This window comes from Clinocottus analis, unplaced genomic scaffold (genome assembly GCF_023055335.1).
Source record: "Clinocottus analis isolate CAN_PGR_092001 unplaced genomic scaffold, fCliAna1.0.p SCAF_12, whole genome shotgun sequence".
NCBI lineage: Eukaryota > Metazoa > Chordata > Actinopteri > Perciformes > Cottidae > Clinocottus > Clinocottus analis.
Window position 1 is genome coordinate 9,708,166 of NW_027175843.1, and position 19,982 is coordinate 9,728,147.

Genomic DNA, 19,982 nt, shown 5'->3' on the forward strand with positions numbered 1-19,982 from the left:
ATCAATACGTGGGTCTGTTTTTTTTAGCTCCAAGATAAGCTTTATGTCAATTTATTTTTATTAAAAAATGCAAACAACAACCATACAGTTTGACAGTGACATAAAGAAAACAATTTGAAAAAAAATCCAAACTACTATGTTTTATCACAATCATGTAATACAATGCTGTGTTGATTAAAAAAGCCATATGATCACAGCATCACTTTTTCAACATCACATAATTTTATTATATCCTAAGCATATTGTGGAAAATAAAAATTCCAATCCAAAGGGCTGTTGTTAGAGGGGCCCAGTGTCTGCTTTACATGATGATGCATACAAAATACCTAGAACGAAACAAAAAAAACCCACAAGTTTTGTTTGAAACAAAAAACGTCTTTGGCAGGCATGAAAATTAAGCTCTGTATTTGTGATGATAAGGCACTTTGTCGTCGTTAAGTGCTTTAATCTAAATTTGCAGACATGAACAAGAATTTGAAAATCTCATTTTGAAATTTAAAAAAATGTGCCTCGGGGCTCCACCTGCTGGATTTATATTTTCTATTATAAACGATTGTGTTGGATGCCATGTCTGTCACATCTAGAAATATAATCTATTATGTTGGTTTATTTGTCTTCTGATGTTAGCTTTGTAATACTTATAGAGTTAGCCTCAGATGAGATAAGAGAAGAGAAGAAAATAAAAGAGAAGGTAAGAGAAAATAAGTGATAATAGAGACTGTCCATCATTTCAGCTCATAAAGGGACATGATTGTGTTTTCCTGGTCCTTGGTGCAAAACAAAAAGAAGGAATGATGTATGTGTGTGTGTGTGTGTGTGTGTGTGTGTGTGTGTGTGTGTCATCAGGCAAGTGTCATCCAGATGAGAACTGATGCAACTTTGACTCACTGTAAATACAGAATACATTTTATATGATCAAGAACAATCAAAATTAGATTAATGTAAAATGACAATATTGTTCCAACAGCTGCTAAATTTAATAATTTACTTATTTATTTATGGATCTATTAAAATTGTAACCTTCTGTAATTTAAATAGAAAGAATAATTTGAGTATCACTAAAACCAACATACCTAAAACATATTGGTGCGAGTAATAATAATTGCAGAAAAGAAACAAAAAGAACAGACACAACCAAACACATATCCAATCTAACATAAAAACTAAAATAAAAACATTACAAAAAAAGCATAGATATCATGAATACCGAACATGGATGTATCCGGAGTTTACGTCCTTAACGCTGCAGCACGGTGATAGCCTCAAACCCTCCATCACCACCACAACCACCAACCCCTCCCGCACGCACGCACGCACGCACGCACGCACGCACGCACGCACACACACACACACACACACACACACACACACACACACACACACACACACACACGCCTTCCTCCAATGACAATACACACTTCCATTTTACTGTTTATATCTGCATTTCATATCCACTGTATATACTGTCCCATACTGTTTAGGCTGGCATTGTCATCCAGCACATTGCACTGCACTTTTACTGCTTTTTTTGCACCCTGGTCAAATACTAAGACCGCATTTCGTTGTACTAGTACTTGTACTATGCAATGACAAAGTTGAATCTGAATCTGAACGTTATGCCAAATTGAAGATAGACAATAAACAATTAACACACACATATAGTTTATATTGTTTGCATGATCTGCGGCAGGTCAAGCTCACTAAAAGTACTCAAATAAAATACACGCTTTACAAAATTTAACTACTTTAGAATTACACTGACAGCTACTTCTCCAAGCCCCGCCCACACTCCCGGAACAGGAAGTACCTGCGCGTTTTTCGCTGCTGACGTTGGCGCTGTACGAAGTGACGATGGCGTCCACGGACCAGTCCCTCCTGGACCTAACAGATAAAGAAACACGGGAGAAACTATCGTTTTGGGACCGCCGCACCGACGCCATGGCTCCCCTCACCGAGAAACAAATGGACGCTGTCCTGGAGATCCGAACCGCAGCGGAGACGCTCTCTGTCCCGTCAGAGGTGAGCTGTGACTCCTGAGCCAGCTAGCGTGCTAACAGGGGTTGCTACATTACTTTCTTTAACGTCAGTGTGACGACCTAACCTGAATGTTTCTCTCTCTCTCTCTCTCTCTCTCTCTCTCTCTCTCTCTCTCTCTCTCTCTCTCTCTCTCTCTCCGAGAATTGAGGCTTAACGCTACAAATTAGCACGTTAGCTTGTAGGTTTAGCTGCAAGCTTGCACTGCGACGTCAACGTATACGTTCAGGATTAAAGAGCCCCGCTTTGTTGTTGCAGTTGCCTATTGAGGACTTGTGCAGCCTTTCGTCGCGTTCCTTGCAATCTCCCTTCTTGGCGACAGTGCCTGCGTCAACAGAGGACGTCCTGCTCAAGGGTTTCCAGATGCTCGACATGGGGAATGACCGGATAGAAACTGCACAACAGGTGATAGTAAACAGTGCTGCAGCCTGTTGGATGTACTCTCATCACAATAAGGTACATGGTTTTAACACACTGACAACTTGTGTTGCAGTTTTTTGCCTGGTTTGCTAAGTTGCAGGCAAACATGGACCAGGACGAGAGCTCAAAATACAGGTGCGTGCTTGTTTAAGTGGTTTTATCTGATACTGTGCAGAATGTTTTGGCCATGCACTTTTTTTTAGAGGACTTTTAAAAGAGTTCATTGCAAACGACCTACTTTGACACGTGTTATTACAATTGATATTAATATATTATGACCACTAGCATCAAGTATCGGAAACACATGAGCCCCCCCTCCCTCTTCTCCTAGAATAAAACCCTGAGAGCCCCCCCCCCCCCCCCCTCCCTCCACACACACACACACACACACATACACAGACCATGTAACTAATCATAACCTAATGAAGAAGATTAAAGTAGTCACAGTTGTGGCAAATCCTAAGACTGTGTATCTGACTGTGTATGACTAAATCTGCTTTCTGCTCAGTATTAAAACATTGTCAACTTGCTCTACAAACCTGGACATGGCTTAACTGCATCATCTTGGAAAGCAAACTGATGATATTTCTGCTTTCACCTCCAGGAAAACCAGAGATGATTTAAACTGTTACCAGGAACAATGTAACGCTATCCTGAAAGATGTTTGCACTGCTCTGGAGCACTTGGATTCTCTTCAGAAACAGTATCTGTTTGTGTCCAATAAGACTGGCACCTTACATGAGGCCTGCGAACAGCTCTTAAAAGAGCAGGTAAGCTGCACTCTGTTGTATCCAGCTATTAACCCAAGTCACCGATGAATCAAATCACTGACACTTGGTTTCAATTGTAATTTTAGTGAGTACCTTTTCTAGGACAAGCTAAGTGCTAAATATGAGCAAAAATTAACATCACTCCCAAACCCAGAAACTACAGAATTATCTGCCTGTACGATCTAAACGTTGAAGCTGTTCTAAATTAGAAAGTTGTGTAAAATAACTGTGGTAAGACCATAAAAAGTCACCAAAGATGACTGTAAACGCTGTCCCCTATCAAGTTCAGAATAGTGGGAATAAATACAAGCTTGTCTGAATTGCTTGCAGGCATTCAGGAGATTAAACAAATCTGTGCTGGGACATATTTCATATCTTATTGGCACTGTAGTTTTATTTATTTTTTCAATGCAGAAAGCTGCTGCTTCTGTTCATAAATTGATTGGACCATTCGAGGGACTTCAACTGAATTCAACTTGAAATTAAATTAAAACGTCACGTTTGTTATGTTGGCTGTGTTTTTTTTTTCCCTCGCAGTCAGAGCTTGTTGACCTGGCAGAGAGCATACAGCAGAAACTGTCATATTTTAATGAGTTAGAAAACATAAACACGGTAGGTTTCTTTTCTCGGTTGTCTACATCTTGATAGCTAAATCCATGCCTTGTAGATGATGTTTATGTTTATTGTCCTATGAATCTTAAAATCATCAATTATCTCTCAGCTACCTTTTCTATATCATTATGTAAATTAAATGTTTTATCTCCTAATCCTTTCAAACATCAAAGTAAAATCTGTACAACTGTTTTTTTTAAACAGATTTTACTTTTGCTTTGTTCCAAATAGAAAGCAGACATTTCTGGCAGTGGTAACTGCTAAATCAAATTTAACAATGTTTTTCTTTGTCTTTGCAGAAACTGAACTCACCAACCCTGTCTGTAAATAGTGAAGGCTTTATACCAATGCTGTCAAAATTGGATGACTGCATTGAATATGTTTCTTCACATGTAAGTAGCTTGCACTCTCAATTAAATTTGGTTTGTACAAATGTAATTTTATTTCAAGATATAGAATAATTAAACACTAGATGATTAAATGCATGCTCTGTAATTGATGGATGGGTGATGGATGGGTGGATGGGTGGATGGATGGATAAAAAACGCTTTTTCGCCCCGCAGCGCATTTTGCGTTGACTTCACATTGAATCTGGTCGCACGTCAAATTCACGTCGCGTTAGGTGTTAACACAGTGAGGGACAAACCACTCCTTCTTTGGTCCATGTTCAGTCTGTTGCTTAACTTAAATATGTTAAAGACCAGCAATTGATTAACTTTATACAAAAGTGAACAGAAACTACAGAACAATACGAGCTTTCGCGTCAAGCTCAACTCCAGCAAATCGTCTGGCGAGGCTATGGAAGCACGCGGCGCGGCTAAATTAATCGCTTTCAAAGTAAAAGCCCAAATTTTTTAGAAAAGGCAGTTATATATATATATATATATATATATATATATATATATATATATATATATATATATATATATATATATATATATATATATATATATATACCTACATACACACACATGCATACATACACACACATAAAGTGGGAAGTTTTAGATTGAAGACCATGGCAATATTATGTTAAATTGATAAATCTGTATGATTATGCATGCAATACATGATATGTGAGCACAACTAAAGCTGTCTTAACATTTGCAAATCTATTAATTGCAGCCCAATTTCAAGGACTATCCAGTTTATTTGGCCAAGTTCAAACAATGTCTTTCTAAAGCTATGCACTTCATGAAGATCCACATTGTGAACACAATGCAGCATCTCACAAGCCAGTTAACAAAAAGGGTAAGGAAAAGTCACATTTCCTCCTCTTACAAGCCAACAATGGGGAAGTGAGGCAAATATATTGAACAGTATATTTGCCTGCTCCAATATCAATAATTGATTTAATTGTTTTGTCTCCCCTAGGATCCGATGGGCTTGACTAATGCAGATAATGCCTTTACACTGTACTATGTGAAGTATAGAGCAGCTGCACCGAAAGTCAGAGTGAGTATATTGTTTTTATTTCCCACAAACACTATACATGGCTCATTTTGTGTAATAAGACATTCTCAACAATATTTTGATCTTCTTTCAGTCACTGATTGAACAGATAGAACAGCGAGCAGAGAAGATTCCTGAGTGAGTGTTGGCTTTTCTAAAGTCGCAGCATTTCTGTTATTTCTTCTTGTACTAAATGAACTCTTTCCTCCGTATATTAATGTGAGCAGATACCATCAGCTGCTCGATGAAATCCATCAGTGCTACCTTGACCAGAGAGAGCTGCTCCTCAGTCCCAGCATTGCATCCACCATTACTGACCTGACCAACCAAAACATTAAAGACCACTGTGCTCTGGTAAGGCATGACTTGTTTAAAGCAGACCTGCCCTTTAGAAATAATGTGACATTTGAGCTTACAGAGAATGCACAGTATGGTCCCGCTGGGATATTTTCTGGAGTGTTAATGCGCACTCAAAGCCGTGCACATGATAATTGAGATTGTGCACAGCATGCATCCACAGCTTACTCTTGTTTTGTTCACACGTAAATTACTGTGCAGTGTTGTTTGTATACTCGGTCAAACCTCATCCATAAAGCAGTGACTATTGTGCTGTATTCCTCTAGTGTTTAAAAATATAACTGACCTGACGGTTAGCTCAATAATTCGGGGTAAAACATTTTTATTCCAATTTGATATTTCAGAAATCATTTTGGCTCCCAGACAAGCTGTGTTTTTTAATGCTGTTGTGGCATTTAAAAACACTTCACTAATTGGCTTGATGGGGATGCTACAATTAAAGGTCAGACCTTCATACAACAAACGTCATAACAGCGGCATCACCTGTCCGAGATTTTTCTTTTAATGAAACTTGAAAGGTTATGCATCTTGTTAATGATTGCTATAATAGGTGCCTGCATCATTCATGTGGGAGGAGGTGTTTGCTTGTTTGAAGTTCAGCCAATGCCGGTGATCATTATGTGTATTTGTACAGGTTCGCAGTGGCTGTGCCTTTATGGTTCACGTCTGCCAGGATGAACACCAACTGTACAATGAGTTCTTTTCAAAGCCTTCACCTAAACTAGAGTGAGTAGCACCCGCCTTCGTACTATCATGATCACTGAACACATTGGGCGTCAGACAGCTGTGTCAAGTTTGGCTTGATATGTTGAGTGCTTGAAATAGCAATTTACACAGCATGTGCAATTTGTATTACCATTTTATAAGCAAAACTTTATTCAACAGTTTGCACAATTATTTTTAGTCATTACTTTAACTTAACTTGAATGACCGTCAATGCTTTAATTGAGCAGAAAGTATAATTTTAGACTTCTCTCAGATGTACCAAGCAATGAAATGGTGTTTCATCTTCATCAGTGAGCTGCTAGAGAAGTTATGCTTGTCCCTGTATGATGTCCTACGGCCTCTAATCATCCACATCGTCCACCTGGAAACCCTGTCTGAGCTCTGCAGTATCCTCAAGAATGAGATGCTGGAGGACCATGTTCATAACAATGGTAGGTTGGAGCTTTTGTTCTCCTCAAATTGTCTCACTTGTCACATGGAGTTTTAACTTCTGAGTTACTAAGATACATCTGTGCTGGCATTTGGGGAACAATATAGTCCCAAGAAAGTATGCACACCCCATGTCTTTTGAAGTTGTGCTTTTTTTTGGAAAAAAAATGATGAAATCACTAAATATGTATAACATGTCCAAAAACCAAAGTGTACAAACACCAAATTGCTTCTTTTTTTTTTTTTTTACAAGGGTTATGAACTGGACTATGTCTTGGTTGCAGCTAGTAGAGACCCCATAGAAGTTACTACTCCCAATAAGTAGGGTTAGGTATAAAGTATAGGGTTAAGGTATAGTCTGATGCATAACCTCCAGGAAAACAGGAATATGTAGTGCAAACATATGTGGAGAATAAATGGATCTGATTCTGATGTTACATTTGCTCTCTGGCTTAAACATGGTACAACATGTTAATTAGTGAGTTTTAGAGGTGCTGGTAGGCTAATGCTGTTCCTTTTGAAACAGACTTCTTGGTTTAGCACTTTGCTTCACACCATCCACTATCGATCGTTTTTATACTTAAGACCCAATACAACCTTGTTGTGATTTTGATTTATGATGAACTGTAAACTTACCTGAGTTCTTCTATTTAGCTACTCAGTTGGGGGCCTTTGACGCAGTAGTGAAGGAGATGCTCGAGGACGTCCAGGAGAGGCTGGTCTACAGGACTCACATTTACATACAGACTGATATCACAGGCTACAACCCAGCTCCAGGGGATCTGGCCTATCCCGAGAAACTAGAAATGATGGAGGTGAGTTTTATAAGCTGAAAGGGATGTTATTTTCTCTTTGTGAAACCTCCACTAATTGTACTTTAGTTCTACTCACCCTGCTGCAACTAATTCATATTACCTTTTCATGTATTGACCATTTTTCTATTGTCACGAACCGGGCTGTGTGGCCATCACAAAAAGGAGGGAATACACAGGAGTGAATGATTTGCCAACAAATATAGTTAATTTAGTTATACCAACCAGAGGCAAACCTGATCGTTGTGCCCAAACCCAACCTGCCGTCTTGGAGAGAGGGAAAGAGGGAGCGAGAGAGAGCTCAGACCCGAGCGCCTCTTAAGGCTGATTTATACACGGGTTTTACACAGAGACGCAAGCACGCAAGACACGCATGGCCGCCCTTGTGTGGTCAAATCGGCCATTTTGCGTTAACAGTTCCCAGAGCCTCATTGTTAAAATGCATGTTATGTCCGACGTAACAAGCACATTTATCTTAATGTTGCGAGTTAAATTCCAGTCAATTTAAGCCTATATTAATAATAATAATAATAATAATAATAATAATAAAACAGTCAATATTGAATGTCTCCACATGTGGTTAAAGACAACTATGCGTCTTGACTAACTTTTTTAAAACTCTTAAATGTGTTTCATGTACCCTATATCCTCAATGTCAAATTATTTTAAATGGTTTTGTTGGTTATAGCAAGTTCAATTTTATTTTATTAAAGGCTTTTTTTTTCTTCTTTTTTTTAACTGTAGCTGTCCTAATGAAGCAAAGAAACAAAGTGACTTTCCAACATATAACACTTTCTACCTAGGTCCTTGAAGAACATAATTAATTATGCAAACTGTTGCCTTGGTCTTTAGGTTTGTGAACATCTGCACATGTTATTAAATACCTTTTGAGTTGTATTTTCTAATTATATTTAATTACTCCTTTCTTGAATTAAATTGGAAAAGTACAAGCTAACACATTCTATCTTCTAACTCTTGCAAATAGAGAATTGCTCAGAGCTTGAAGGAGGAGCAGATGAAGCAGATGTCACAAGAGTCCATGTTTTCTGATGTTCAGCTTGAGGATCCTGATGGTAGAAGAAACAGTAATGCTGGTTCGTTTTTCAAGTTTATTGTTATATCTATCTATCTATCTAGATACACATATCTATTTATCTAGATACACATATCTATCTATCTAGATACACATATCTATCTATCTATCTATCTATCTATCTATCTATCTATCTATCTAGATACACACACATATCTATCTATCTATCTAGATACATACACATATCTATCTATCTAGATATATACACACATATCTATATCTATATATCTATATCTATATCTATATCTATCTATATATATATATATATATATATATATATATATATATATATATATATATATATATATATATATATATATATATATATACACACACACATATCTATATAGATATATAGATAGATAGTGTAATTTGGTGTAATTGTTGCCTGATAGCGCTCTTCCCCTTTTGTACAAAAAATACAGGCAATGTAGAAGCATCCCGCCTCCAGACATCTATCTCTCCTGCTGATCTGCACGGCATGTGGTACCCTACTGTCAGACGAACACTGGTTTGTCTTTCCAAGCTCTACAGATGTATAGATGTGAGTGCGTGCCCAGTTTTTATTTAGTTTATAGTCTCCCATCCTTGAATATGGTAAAATGTGTGACATAGTTGTTTTCTTCAATGCATTTCTTATTCATGTGTTTCTTACTGTGACTTGGTCTTTTTCCAGAGAGCAGTCTTTCAGGGTTTATCTCAAGAAGCCTTATCTGCCTGCATCCAGTCCCTGCTTAAAGCTTCAGATATCATCCTTAAAAACAAGGTTGGCACACATGGTTAAGAGCAGAGTATGGTTTTATATTTTTACTGAACGTTCCAGAATTGTATTATTTTAAGAATAGCTGAAAATAAGCCTTACTTTTGAGTCATAATAAGATCAGTTCCCTCTTCAATAAAATGTGCTCTGTTATTCAAATTCCATTCTGCTAGCAGATCCCTAACTAAAGCAGCTGGGATGTCATTTAAAGTTTATTTTAATGGGTGCTTTATTATGCTCTACAGACTGTTCAACAGACCATTCTTTATTTATGGGATTCTCTCACCTTCAAATTTGCTGTCTGTCTGTGCTAACTGGCCCGTTTCAACCGAACACTTCAAATTAAAGCAGCAACATCAATCTCAGAGGATACGTTCCCACCCCATGTTGATGATGTCTGTTTCCCAATGTTTTAATCGCTAACTGAGCAATACATTTTTTTAAAAAAAGCCTTATTTTGGTCAGTTAAGTCCCTTTCCAGCTTTGGTTAATCAGCAGTTATCAATTAGACATATTCCTTATCGTCTCTGAGCTTATGCTTTCTATGTTCTCTGTAGCTTGGATAGTCAGCAGATGCCCTTTTGTGTTGGCAGGCTGCATTGTGGATTTAACAGTGTGCTATCACTTTCTGTAGACGCAAATAGACGGGCAACTTTTCCTGATCAAGCACCTGCTGATAGTGCGTGAACAGATTGCCCCATTTCACACCGATTTTGCCATCAAGGAAATCTCACTGGATCTGAAGAAAACGCGAGGTGAGATAATTAAAGGTGGAAGGAACATTGGTGTTCAGCTCCATAAAGCCGGTCATTACATTCTCATGCTCATTAAGCAACTTCTGCCTATCACATGCACCGGTGGCAACAATTAATGTGGAAATTACAGTGTAATCCAACACCATAATGTAAATTAACTGATGGCTCACAGGGCAGATTTGCTCCTTCTATTGCCCCTCATCTCAGTCAAGGTCATATTAAATTTGTAGCACTAGAGGGCACTCTAATTCTACATCAGCCAAGATTTAATCTCTGCTTTGTGTGAAGATGCTGCCTTCAAAATCCTGAACCCTAAGGCTGTTCCCAAATTCTTCCGTCTTAACAGTCACAACGCCATCCTTGAATTCCTGTTGGAGGTAGCGTTTTTTTTTGTGCTTATTTTATGAAACCTTCCATACACTTTGTGTTTGATTGCACCCTTGCTCAGACAAACGGCACTTGATAGTACTAAACTCTTTGTCTATGTGGCCCACAGGGAACACCAGAGATAAAGGAGCACTACATTGACTCTAAAAAGGATGTGGACCGACACCTGAAGTTCAGTTGTGAGCAGTTCATTCAGCAACAGACTCAGATCTTTGTGGGGAACCTTGAGGAGTTTCTCACTAAGGTAAATAAAGGCAGACTTTGCCTCAGGTTTTGATGGCTCATCCTGACCTTCATTTTTTTCTTCAGCCTTTACTTTTTTAATAATGTAAATAAATAAAAAAATATTTGCTTATTCACTAATTACTGAGAGTTTTGGTACAGTAAGGACAACTGAAGATAAAACGGCTGTTGTTTTATTTAACTTCTCTCGTGCGTGTGTGTTGATATTTAATTGTTCTAAAGTCTTTTCATGCCGCAATTGTGCGGCAATAATTTGTTGCCGGTCTTTTATTTCTACACGCCTCCCTCAGTTATTTATTTGAAAAGTAAATACTACGCTTTGTCGAATTCAATACTGTGTTAAATTTACCAAATTGGGATCACATTCACTTGTGCTTTTTTTTTGCATGGTTAATAGTAACACCAGCACCAATTAAGAACTTTCAGATTGTTTTGTTTTTAATGTCTGCATTTAGGTTGCAGCTCTTAAAACTATGGCTATCCAAGGGGGTCCCACATACAGTCTGTCTCAGCAACCTTGGGCACAGCCAGGTAAGATTTGTCTCGTCAAACACCACTGGTATTATACTGTAATTCATCAAAACGTGTATAGCGCATGCTAGAGGGTATGTCGATGATTTTTTTCTGCTTGTCCTTTTTCCTCTTTTCAGCCAAGATCAACGATATAGTGGCGACTACCTACCGTGTGATGAAGAGCAAGCTGCCAAGCACTTTACAGAGCATGTCCTTGTACCTGGCCAATAGAGACACAGAGTTCATCCTTTTCAAGCCGGTCCGGGTGGGTGGTGGAAACGCTAGGTTGTAGATTGTTCAGTTTCTTTGCAAGCACTTGTTAAAGCTCAAACAATTATACCATACAATATTTGAAAAGCAGCGATCCCATGTTTGCACTCAAAGGTCAAATCAGTAATTTTCAGAAATAATGTAAATTAGAGGTTATTCTAATGTATCACTGAAAAATGCAATTGTCTTTTTCTTCCCTCATAGATATTGAAAGTGTAGGTCTGTTGTGCAGCGTTGTATGCAGACAATCATGGAAACGAACCTCTCACAGCATCCATATTTATCATTAGCAAGGCTTAGTCACTGTAGTGAAAGATCTGTCAATCAATTTAGAGAGACATACAGTGTTGGGCTGACCCTTTTATTTACATTTGGCTTTACAATTGTTCCTTAAGCTCTAAATTATCTATGTGGTTAAGTGCTAATAGAGAAATCTTTGTGCCGCCTGTGTACTGTTAATCAATGTGCCAGGTGAAGCTGAATGAGAGGGAAACTAAATTCTGCGGTTGACATGGAAACAAGATAGTGAGGGGACATAGGCCAGATGGAAATGTAGTATTAATTTCTCTCCAGCACTCGGTAATAGGATGGCTTTTCCCACAGAATAACATCCAGCAGGTATTCCAAAGACTGCATGCCTCGCTTCAGGAGGAATACAGCGGAGAAGACCTTCAAATCATTGCATGTCCGTCGATGGAGCAGGTACAGTACTGTGGGACTGTCACAGCCCAAAGGCACCTAACATAGTTTTAATGATAACATCCAAAACTGCTGAGAGCAACTTAAGTGGAGAACCGTTAGATAACGTTTGCCAGCTAAGCCACGGTGAGCACTCATCATTTTTTACGGCTCTCTTTCAGATTAACCTGCTGCTGTCTGTGAATAAGTAATGTGCAAGTTTGGCGTGGAAATTCAGGTAAAAAACACCCTTTGGATAGCAATGGGATATTGCAACTCCAACCATGACCAGGAGCTGTGAGGCTGAGTATGCAAGATGACCAGAGACGCGCCACCTGAGCGGCAAGCTTGACCGGGACTGCTGAATTGATGGCGGGGGAAAAAAAATCCTGGATAAGACCAAAGATTCTCAGAGGCTTAAGTAATGTGTTGAGGTTCAGGTATTCATCTTGAAGTCAATAACAATGATGATTTTTTTTGACTGGAACTGAAGGGTAGATTTGTGATCACATTTGCACACCATAGGCATGGGTGAGGGATGTGTAAACAGAGTGAGGACAAGGACCCTTTGGGTGTGCAAATAGAGGCACTGAAGGGTCTTTTATCAGCCCGGTAGCTATTGGCCAATAAGAAGGATTTCATTCAGATGTCTAAATTCCCTATATTGTTTGGAAGGATAAGAGAAATATGCTGCAAAATAGTTAATTCCTCTATTTAAAAATGTAACATTTGATACGTTCACTCGCACGCTGGTGGCCTGCTGAACTGCAGGACTCTCAGGTCCGACAGGTTTTTCTTTCTGATCATAGCAAAATCCACTCAGTTCTTTATTTGTCCTGTGTTCTTAAATATGTTTCTTGTGAATGTTTTTGTTATGTTGCAAATATGTAAAAAAAATACAATGGTTTATACTTTATTCTTTTATAAATATATATATATAGGTTGATTGCAACTAATATGCTTTTACTCCTTTGACCTTGGCAGTTTTGCACTGTATGATTTATTGGTTTCCTCATGGTCTTCTTAAGAGCTAAAACAAATGAAACAACCAGGACAATGGCAATGTGACATTTGCTTTAGTGTGTCCCATGTAAAATGATGTACTATTTATGAACACTGATTAAAAATGAAAGGTTATGGATGTTCTTCTAATTTATTGTTAGAAAGCACTTTGTCATTGATTTCAAATTTTCTCAACAATAATGTATGAGTCACTTCACACAAATGAGAAACTGCCATTCAAGGACATCGTCAGTTTTAGGGGGTCTTCTTGGCAGACTGTTGCCGTTTCATTGGCAGCTGCCATCTTTCCATCTGTGAGATGGGGGTTTGCCGGGGTTTGACCTTCTGAGGACTGACAGTCTTTTGATAGGTGATGACGGACTAGATGTTCTGGAGCAGGACATTGATCTCTGCACTCTTCTGCTGCAGATACTTGTGAAGCATGTCAGGCCCCGGTAGCTTTGGACCTAATGCCGTGATTCGACTGTGACCGCAAGGAAATATAAAGAAAAGTGTAATTAATGATTAATAGAATTAGTGGATTGAGGGGGGGGGGGGGGGGGGGGGGGACGTCATGCCGTTTGTCCAGCCAGCCCCACTGTTCTCAGAATCCATGATTTCTACGGTAGTTCAAGCATCATCTAATAATCAATAGTGTAGGGTGGCAGATGCTTTGTGTCTGTGTCTCGAAATGTAGTTAAATGTGTAACGGCACGCATGAACAAGAGGGAAAGATGAGTAAAAGGAATCTGCGTGAGAAATCTGTCCGTGATAGATTGTGTGTGTAACCTGCTTTAGGGGTCTGACGATCTGAGCTGCTTTTAAATTCCAAACCTTTCAACCTGCGGTATAAAATGTAGCATCAGAAATTCAATGGCATAGACATTTAATTTGAAAACCATTTAATGGTGAAAGCCAATAATGGAACAGAGCAATCCTCACCTTTGATCTTTCTGCATCGCTGGGTCCCTGTCAGTCACGGTATCCTTGGTAATAACCGCTGCACCCTCCAGCAGAATCTCTGATAACTTCCGAGCCTTTTCACAGCAGAAAAACTGCAGAGAGGAAGGGAGCGATGGAAAAAAACTAGAGTAAATGTCAAAATGCTAAATTCATATTTATTATTATTACTCTTATCTTATGGAATCACATAACGGCCGAATTGTAACAATACTAAATGTACTTGATGTAAAGTAGGCCATTTCAATTGTTTCTTGGAAAAGTAAACTTGACTGAACGAATAGTTCACAAATTCAGTCCAAAAAAATATTCAATTTGTTCAATGAGTCAAATTCTGATCTAATCAAATAATCAGATTGCCCAAATTGGATTAGTAAAATTTTGAAAACAAAATACAAGATAATAACCGGGCCACCCAGGATCTTTTTCCCTCTTTTATTTCAGGCAGCTCAGATGCTAGAAATGCTGAAAGAAAATCGGATCCATTGAAAAAAACACCAAGATGTAAATTTGAGGCTGAATGTCATAAACCACAGTATTTTGAGAAATGTAAACTTTGATTTGTTGAAGTTCAGAAGAAAATTAAAATCATCAGGATCTATCTAATCTGCACCCGTGGGCTTTTGTACCGAATTTGATAATCCATCCAATGGTCGTCCAAACGCAAACGTCAACCATATGATGGCACTGAAGTCCATTGGTATAATGTAACAAAGTATTTTTTTACTTTGTTACTGTACTTAAGTAAATTTGTATGTATCTGTACTTTACCTAAGTAAAAATAATAGTGCATACTTTCTACTTTTACTCCGTTAATTTTTGTAGCTATTATCTATACTTTTACTCTACTACATTCCTACAATATGTGTCGTTATTCGTTACATTTCATGAACACAGTTTCGCCAAAATGTTGCCTACACAACAATATGGATTGCGTTGCTGTTTTGGAAGTTTAAACCAATCAGGTGGCTCCATCAGCTCCAATGACAGCAGGGTGTGCATTTGGCAGCAGCACTAGTGGTAGCCTTGCCCGTTTTGCTTAAACATTCGACAGACAGCCTGACTAACAAACAACTTTTCAACATGGCTGTTGTCTTCATTGGTTTGGCTTAATTTTATTGACTTTGCAGATAATCCCTGGTAGATGACTTCATGTCATCGGCAGAATTGTAAGAGTGTGAAAACTATTACAGAGGGTAAGCACAATAAGTACACCAACCTTTCCAATAAACAAATGTTGTTGCTTATAATTATTACTAGTATTGACTTCTGTAGAGTCATTAGCATAACCAGTAGATATGTCTGCATTCTTTATCAAACTGGTACAGCCCTAGACATTGAGAGGTCAACACAACACTGTTGTTGGTCACTGGTGGTTTCTTCAGCTGCTGGAAGTGCTCGAAGCAAACATTTCATACAGTCTGATGACTCTCATCCACTTGAGAATGTGATCTGAAAATGTTGTTGGAGAAGACACTTATTTCTTTAAATAAGAAAATCCCATTTCATTTCTCAAAAAGACACTGTCACAAATGCATAGTATCCAAACATGCCAGTTAATGAGGTATTCAAAAAGTATTTTACGGTCTAGTATGGTTTGAAACAAGCAGCAGTGACAGGCAAGTTCTGATACAAGACAAACGCAGACTAATTGCATGTTACAAATGTAGTCATATTTATTGAGGAGAGCAAAAAGAAGCAGTTTAAAAAGAGCATATTCCTCCATACCTTGTCCAGATTAAAGACTCCTCAGTTTCTCCTTGGCAGGTTGCAGGAGTTTGGGGAATTTCTTTGCTGAGCGAATCCAACACTTAATTATCTGGGGATGTCTCCAACTCAGACTTCATGTTTTTAGGAACGCTCTGAGGAGAAAAAACAAAGACACTTCATAATTTATTAACTTCTTTGAGGTCTTTAACTTGTGCTTCATGAATAAATCAAAACCATGTCTCTGGATACCATGTCATATCATCTACATATTGTCTAATATCAGAGACAAGGAAAAGAAAACTTCAGTATTTCTATTGCAATAGTAAAATTATCTCTAAAACACACAAAAGGCCTCATATATGCTAATTGCATCAATTCACCGTTTGTCTAAGGTCTCTGCAAAGTGCGTTTCAAATGTTAGTTTTTGAAACGACAAAGATACTCAGTCAAGTTCAGAGAAGCCTCTCCTGCTCTTGAGTCTCCTCACAACACTTTTACTTTGTCAAGGACATCATCACTACAGTTGACAGAGGAGAAGAGCACCTCATTTTGAGTTTCTTGCCGTAAAACATCCTCTTACCAGTATTGAATGCACCTTCACACTCATCTGCTCAGATGTCAACGCTACATTTTTTTCAAAGCTTTTACTGTTTCTTGGTTTGGGTATTTATTATTTGTTATCTCCAAATGCTACAACAACAAATATATATATATATATATATATATATATATATATATATATATATATATATATATATATATATATATATATATATATATATATATATATATATATATACACAGTGTATATATGTGAAGAAACTACCTACACTTCCCCATATCCCCAATAACATTAGTGACAATTCTCTGGTCAAATGCAAGGATCGTTAGATATTCAGTTGAGTTTTAACTGGAACCAGGTCTATATAATCAGTTTAATAAACCCACAAATTGGCAGGGGGTAGACACAATAGTTCAAGCACCTGCATAATATAATACAACCCAATACAACACTGATATAAGTACTGCCTACTGTATTGGAAGCATAATTAACTTTTTGTATAATCCATCTCAGTTGATTTTGATTTTCTCAGTCAAGTGTTTAAATCTTCATCTCTAACAGAGGGTTAGAATGTACCATAGCAACCGTAGCACATTAAGTAACTACTATCTATGGCAGGAACTGTACAACATATAACTCCTCCTTTATTTGATTTATTTTTCTTTTATAGCTCCCTACACTGCTATTACATTCAATTGTTTAAGATAAGCCTTTTACTGAGCCTCCGGGGAGGAATACAGGCAAAAAGGCATAAATAAATGCAGTTTAATAGTGAAAAGTAAAAAATAAATAATTAGTATTTCAGATAAAATGATGGCTGAACTATAAAAATGTATACTATAAAATAGAAACTATGAGCAATTTGACTTAAAATTACAAAGCAAGCACTACACATGCAGTGTGAGCAGCGTACCTAAACAAATGTCAATTGGCATACATGTGTGATTCCTTGCTGATCATATTTACAGTATGCTTTATAATCGTATAAATACTTACCTTTTCTTCTTTCATAGTAATGTTTTTTCTTTAAATAACATCTGAATTACCATTGCAAACCATACTGTACATAATACTCATGCCGATAAAGCAAATGTACATTGTGACTGATAAAAGTAGGGACAGAGAACATTATAAATATCTCCGTACGGTGTTATCACCATCTGCAATTGCTGTAAAAATCTTAAGTGTAAGTGTTAATTAGCCACACACCCACATTAAACTGCTGTATGAGCTCAATAATTTAAAAGTCTGGGAATAACGCAAATGAACAGCCCTCTAGTTGGCCATATATAGTAACTAGATAATGGACGTAAATCATTAGAGTAGTCTGCAAATTTAGATTGGTAAAATAACGTTACCATGTGCTATAAGTAAATTGAAAATGCATTGACAAACAAAGACCAGAAAGCTGTTTTAAACCTAGGTTTATTTGTTTTCAATGTACACACTGTTGGTGCCTTTTGACACATTAATATGGTGATTGAAAAGCTTTGTGAAGTATACCACGGTGTATTCTGCTTTGATGAGGGATGCCACTAATGTTGTTTAATTATCACGAGAATTCTTGAGTTATCCCTTGTGGTCTCTCACAGCCTTTGCTTGTTTTTGAAAGAAAATAACGACATAAAACCCTCAAACCTTTGGTAGAGAAAAACAATGTCAATTGATTGAAACAGTATTACGTTGATTAAAGGTTACTCCTGCAATATGATAAGAAGTTGCAAAAAATGGAAATGATACTACCCCTGAGAATCTGTTTATCTGGTAAGCTGTACACAAAAACCATTGTTCTCTAATGCATTTAATAAAACACATTATCAATATATAATGTGTTTGTTACAATACATTAACATAACATGCATGTGGGCAGAGGATCAGTTATTTAAACTACTGTTCAGTGTTTGTCAGTAGCTAGATTCCACATACATGCCAACAAACTGCTAGTTAGATTTGATCAGCAAAACAGCGTTTCAACTGGGAAAATGCGCATGTTGATGATTGTGGAAGATGCGGTATTATATTGTTGATGGAGAGGGGGGTGAGGGGATGCACGTTCAAATCTGTGGGTTTATGGTTAAGTGTCTAGTGCTGCTCGCTGTTCTTTTGCTCCTTGAAAGTCAAATGTACTATGTTCAACTCAAAACTCGCTGCAATAACTGTGTAGCATTTTTCTTCGATTCAAAAGCATACATTTAGCATTGAATCCATCACAGAATATCTAGGTCATGATATCTGTTGAAATGAATGTGTTACGGGTTATCTTTTAGATATAATGTTTAAGGTATACAACCTTGGGCTTCTTCCCTGAGAGTTTTTATGTTCTCCAAACCAATTGACCAAATCTTCCATAAATCTTTTTTTCTATAAAGCTTTACAGTCTGAATTTAACCATGAAAGATTAGAAGCACCACCAGATACTCAATAGGTTTTAAATAATATAAGGCTATAAAACGTAATATAGCAACAAAAAAAAATAAGATTTTGCCAATTCTGTATTTCTCTTTTAATTTACATGGGCCTTTATCTTTTCGGATGACTTCTCCTATCCCATTTGTCTGGGCAATGAAACAGTAATGTGGCTTAATGTTACTTACGCTTGAAGAGTGGTGGGACATGCAGGTCTGCATCTGGCCAAGCAGAGAGTGAATCTCTGAGCTCTTTACTTGGATATATCTCTTCAGAACATCTTGCCCTGCTTGTCATGGCTCTCTGGATAAATGAGCTGCGTTAAAAGAAAAAAGAAACAAGAGGTCCCTTGTCAAAAAATAAATAAATCTGTGCACGTATTGCAGTCATTAATGACTGCTGTTTATTGCTGCATAGTTTGGCATGGAGGCTCCTATTTTTCATGTCAAGACAAAGAAAAATGGATACAGTAAATCACTGCAAACACATTTTAAGTGCATTTATCAATACCTAGTGTAGCTTTGAGCCCACATTGAAGTGCATGTTGTTTTGCTGTTGTGCGAAGGTGTATGCACACACACATGTGTGTGCCCAGGGCAAAAGTCAGAGACTTGAAAGGAAGGTTACACACATGCGGGTCACAGCGATACAACCAATTCCAGTGGCTGCACAAAGCTCCTGTCACACAGAGAGATTAGCAATAGACCTGTATCGTGAGGGCAGCAGGTTAATCCCTCTGGTTAAAATCTCTGGTCAAAAAGTAATTTAAGAAAACTAAGAGGTCTTAGATAGTTGGTGTCTAAGATACAAACGATACAGTTTAGATTTGGTTTTGACACTCACATTTGCTTCATAATTAACTGAAGGACTAATTTGACATTTTGGGAAATGTGCATATTCAGAGTTGGATGAGAACATTGATACCACCACTATGAAGCAGCCACATCAAGAGTGTGCTGAGCCGAACGTGAGAAGATAATGTCTTAAACAAATTATCAGCACACACACTTAGCCTTATGAAGACCAGCTCC

The 19,982-nt window shown here is 37.7% G+C and overlaps 1 protein-coding gene across 1 annotated transcript; it reads left to right on the forward strand.

The window, feature by feature from the left end:
• The first annotated feature begins 1,840 nt into the window (after positions 1–1,840).
• cog3 (component of oligomeric golgi complex 3) lies at positions 1,841–13,436 on the forward strand. The gene is made up of 23 exons (XM_068572993.1): positions 1,841–2,019; positions 2,293–2,439; positions 2,528–2,589; positions 3,059–3,224; positions 3,762–3,836; positions 4,136–4,228; positions 4,962–5,087; positions 5,211–5,291; positions 5,383–5,426; positions 5,516–5,642; positions 6,280–6,371; positions 6,663–6,802; positions 7,455–7,615; positions 8,598–8,706; positions 9,131–9,249; positions 9,382–9,471; positions 10,100–10,220; positions 10,509–10,597; positions 10,717–10,851; positions 11,306–11,381; positions 11,501–11,628; positions 12,237–12,335; positions 12,494–13,436. Exons 1-23 carry the CDS (start codon positions 1,852–1,854, stop codon positions 12,521–12,523), a joined length of 2,478 nt encoding a protein of 825 aa, XP_068429094.1. The 5' UTR covers positions 1,841–1,851; the 3' UTR covers positions 12,524–13,436.
• Positions 13,437–19,982: the final 6,546 nt, after the last annotated feature.

Bases quoted from the DNA above. Each gene is read 5' to 3' on its own strand.
- cog3 (XM_068572993.1), top strand. From the start codon at position 1,852: ATGGCGTCCACGGACCAGTCCCTCCTGGACCTAACAGATAAAGAAACA. The intron at 4,229-4,961 runs GTAAGTAGCTTG...TATTAATTGCAG, and splicing joins TTGAATATGTTTCTTCACAT to CCCAATTTCAAGGACTATCC. The intron at 9,250-9,381 runs GTGAGTGCGTGC...GTCTTTTTCCAG, and splicing joins AGCTCTACAGATGTATAGAT to AGAGCAGTCTTTCAGGGTTT.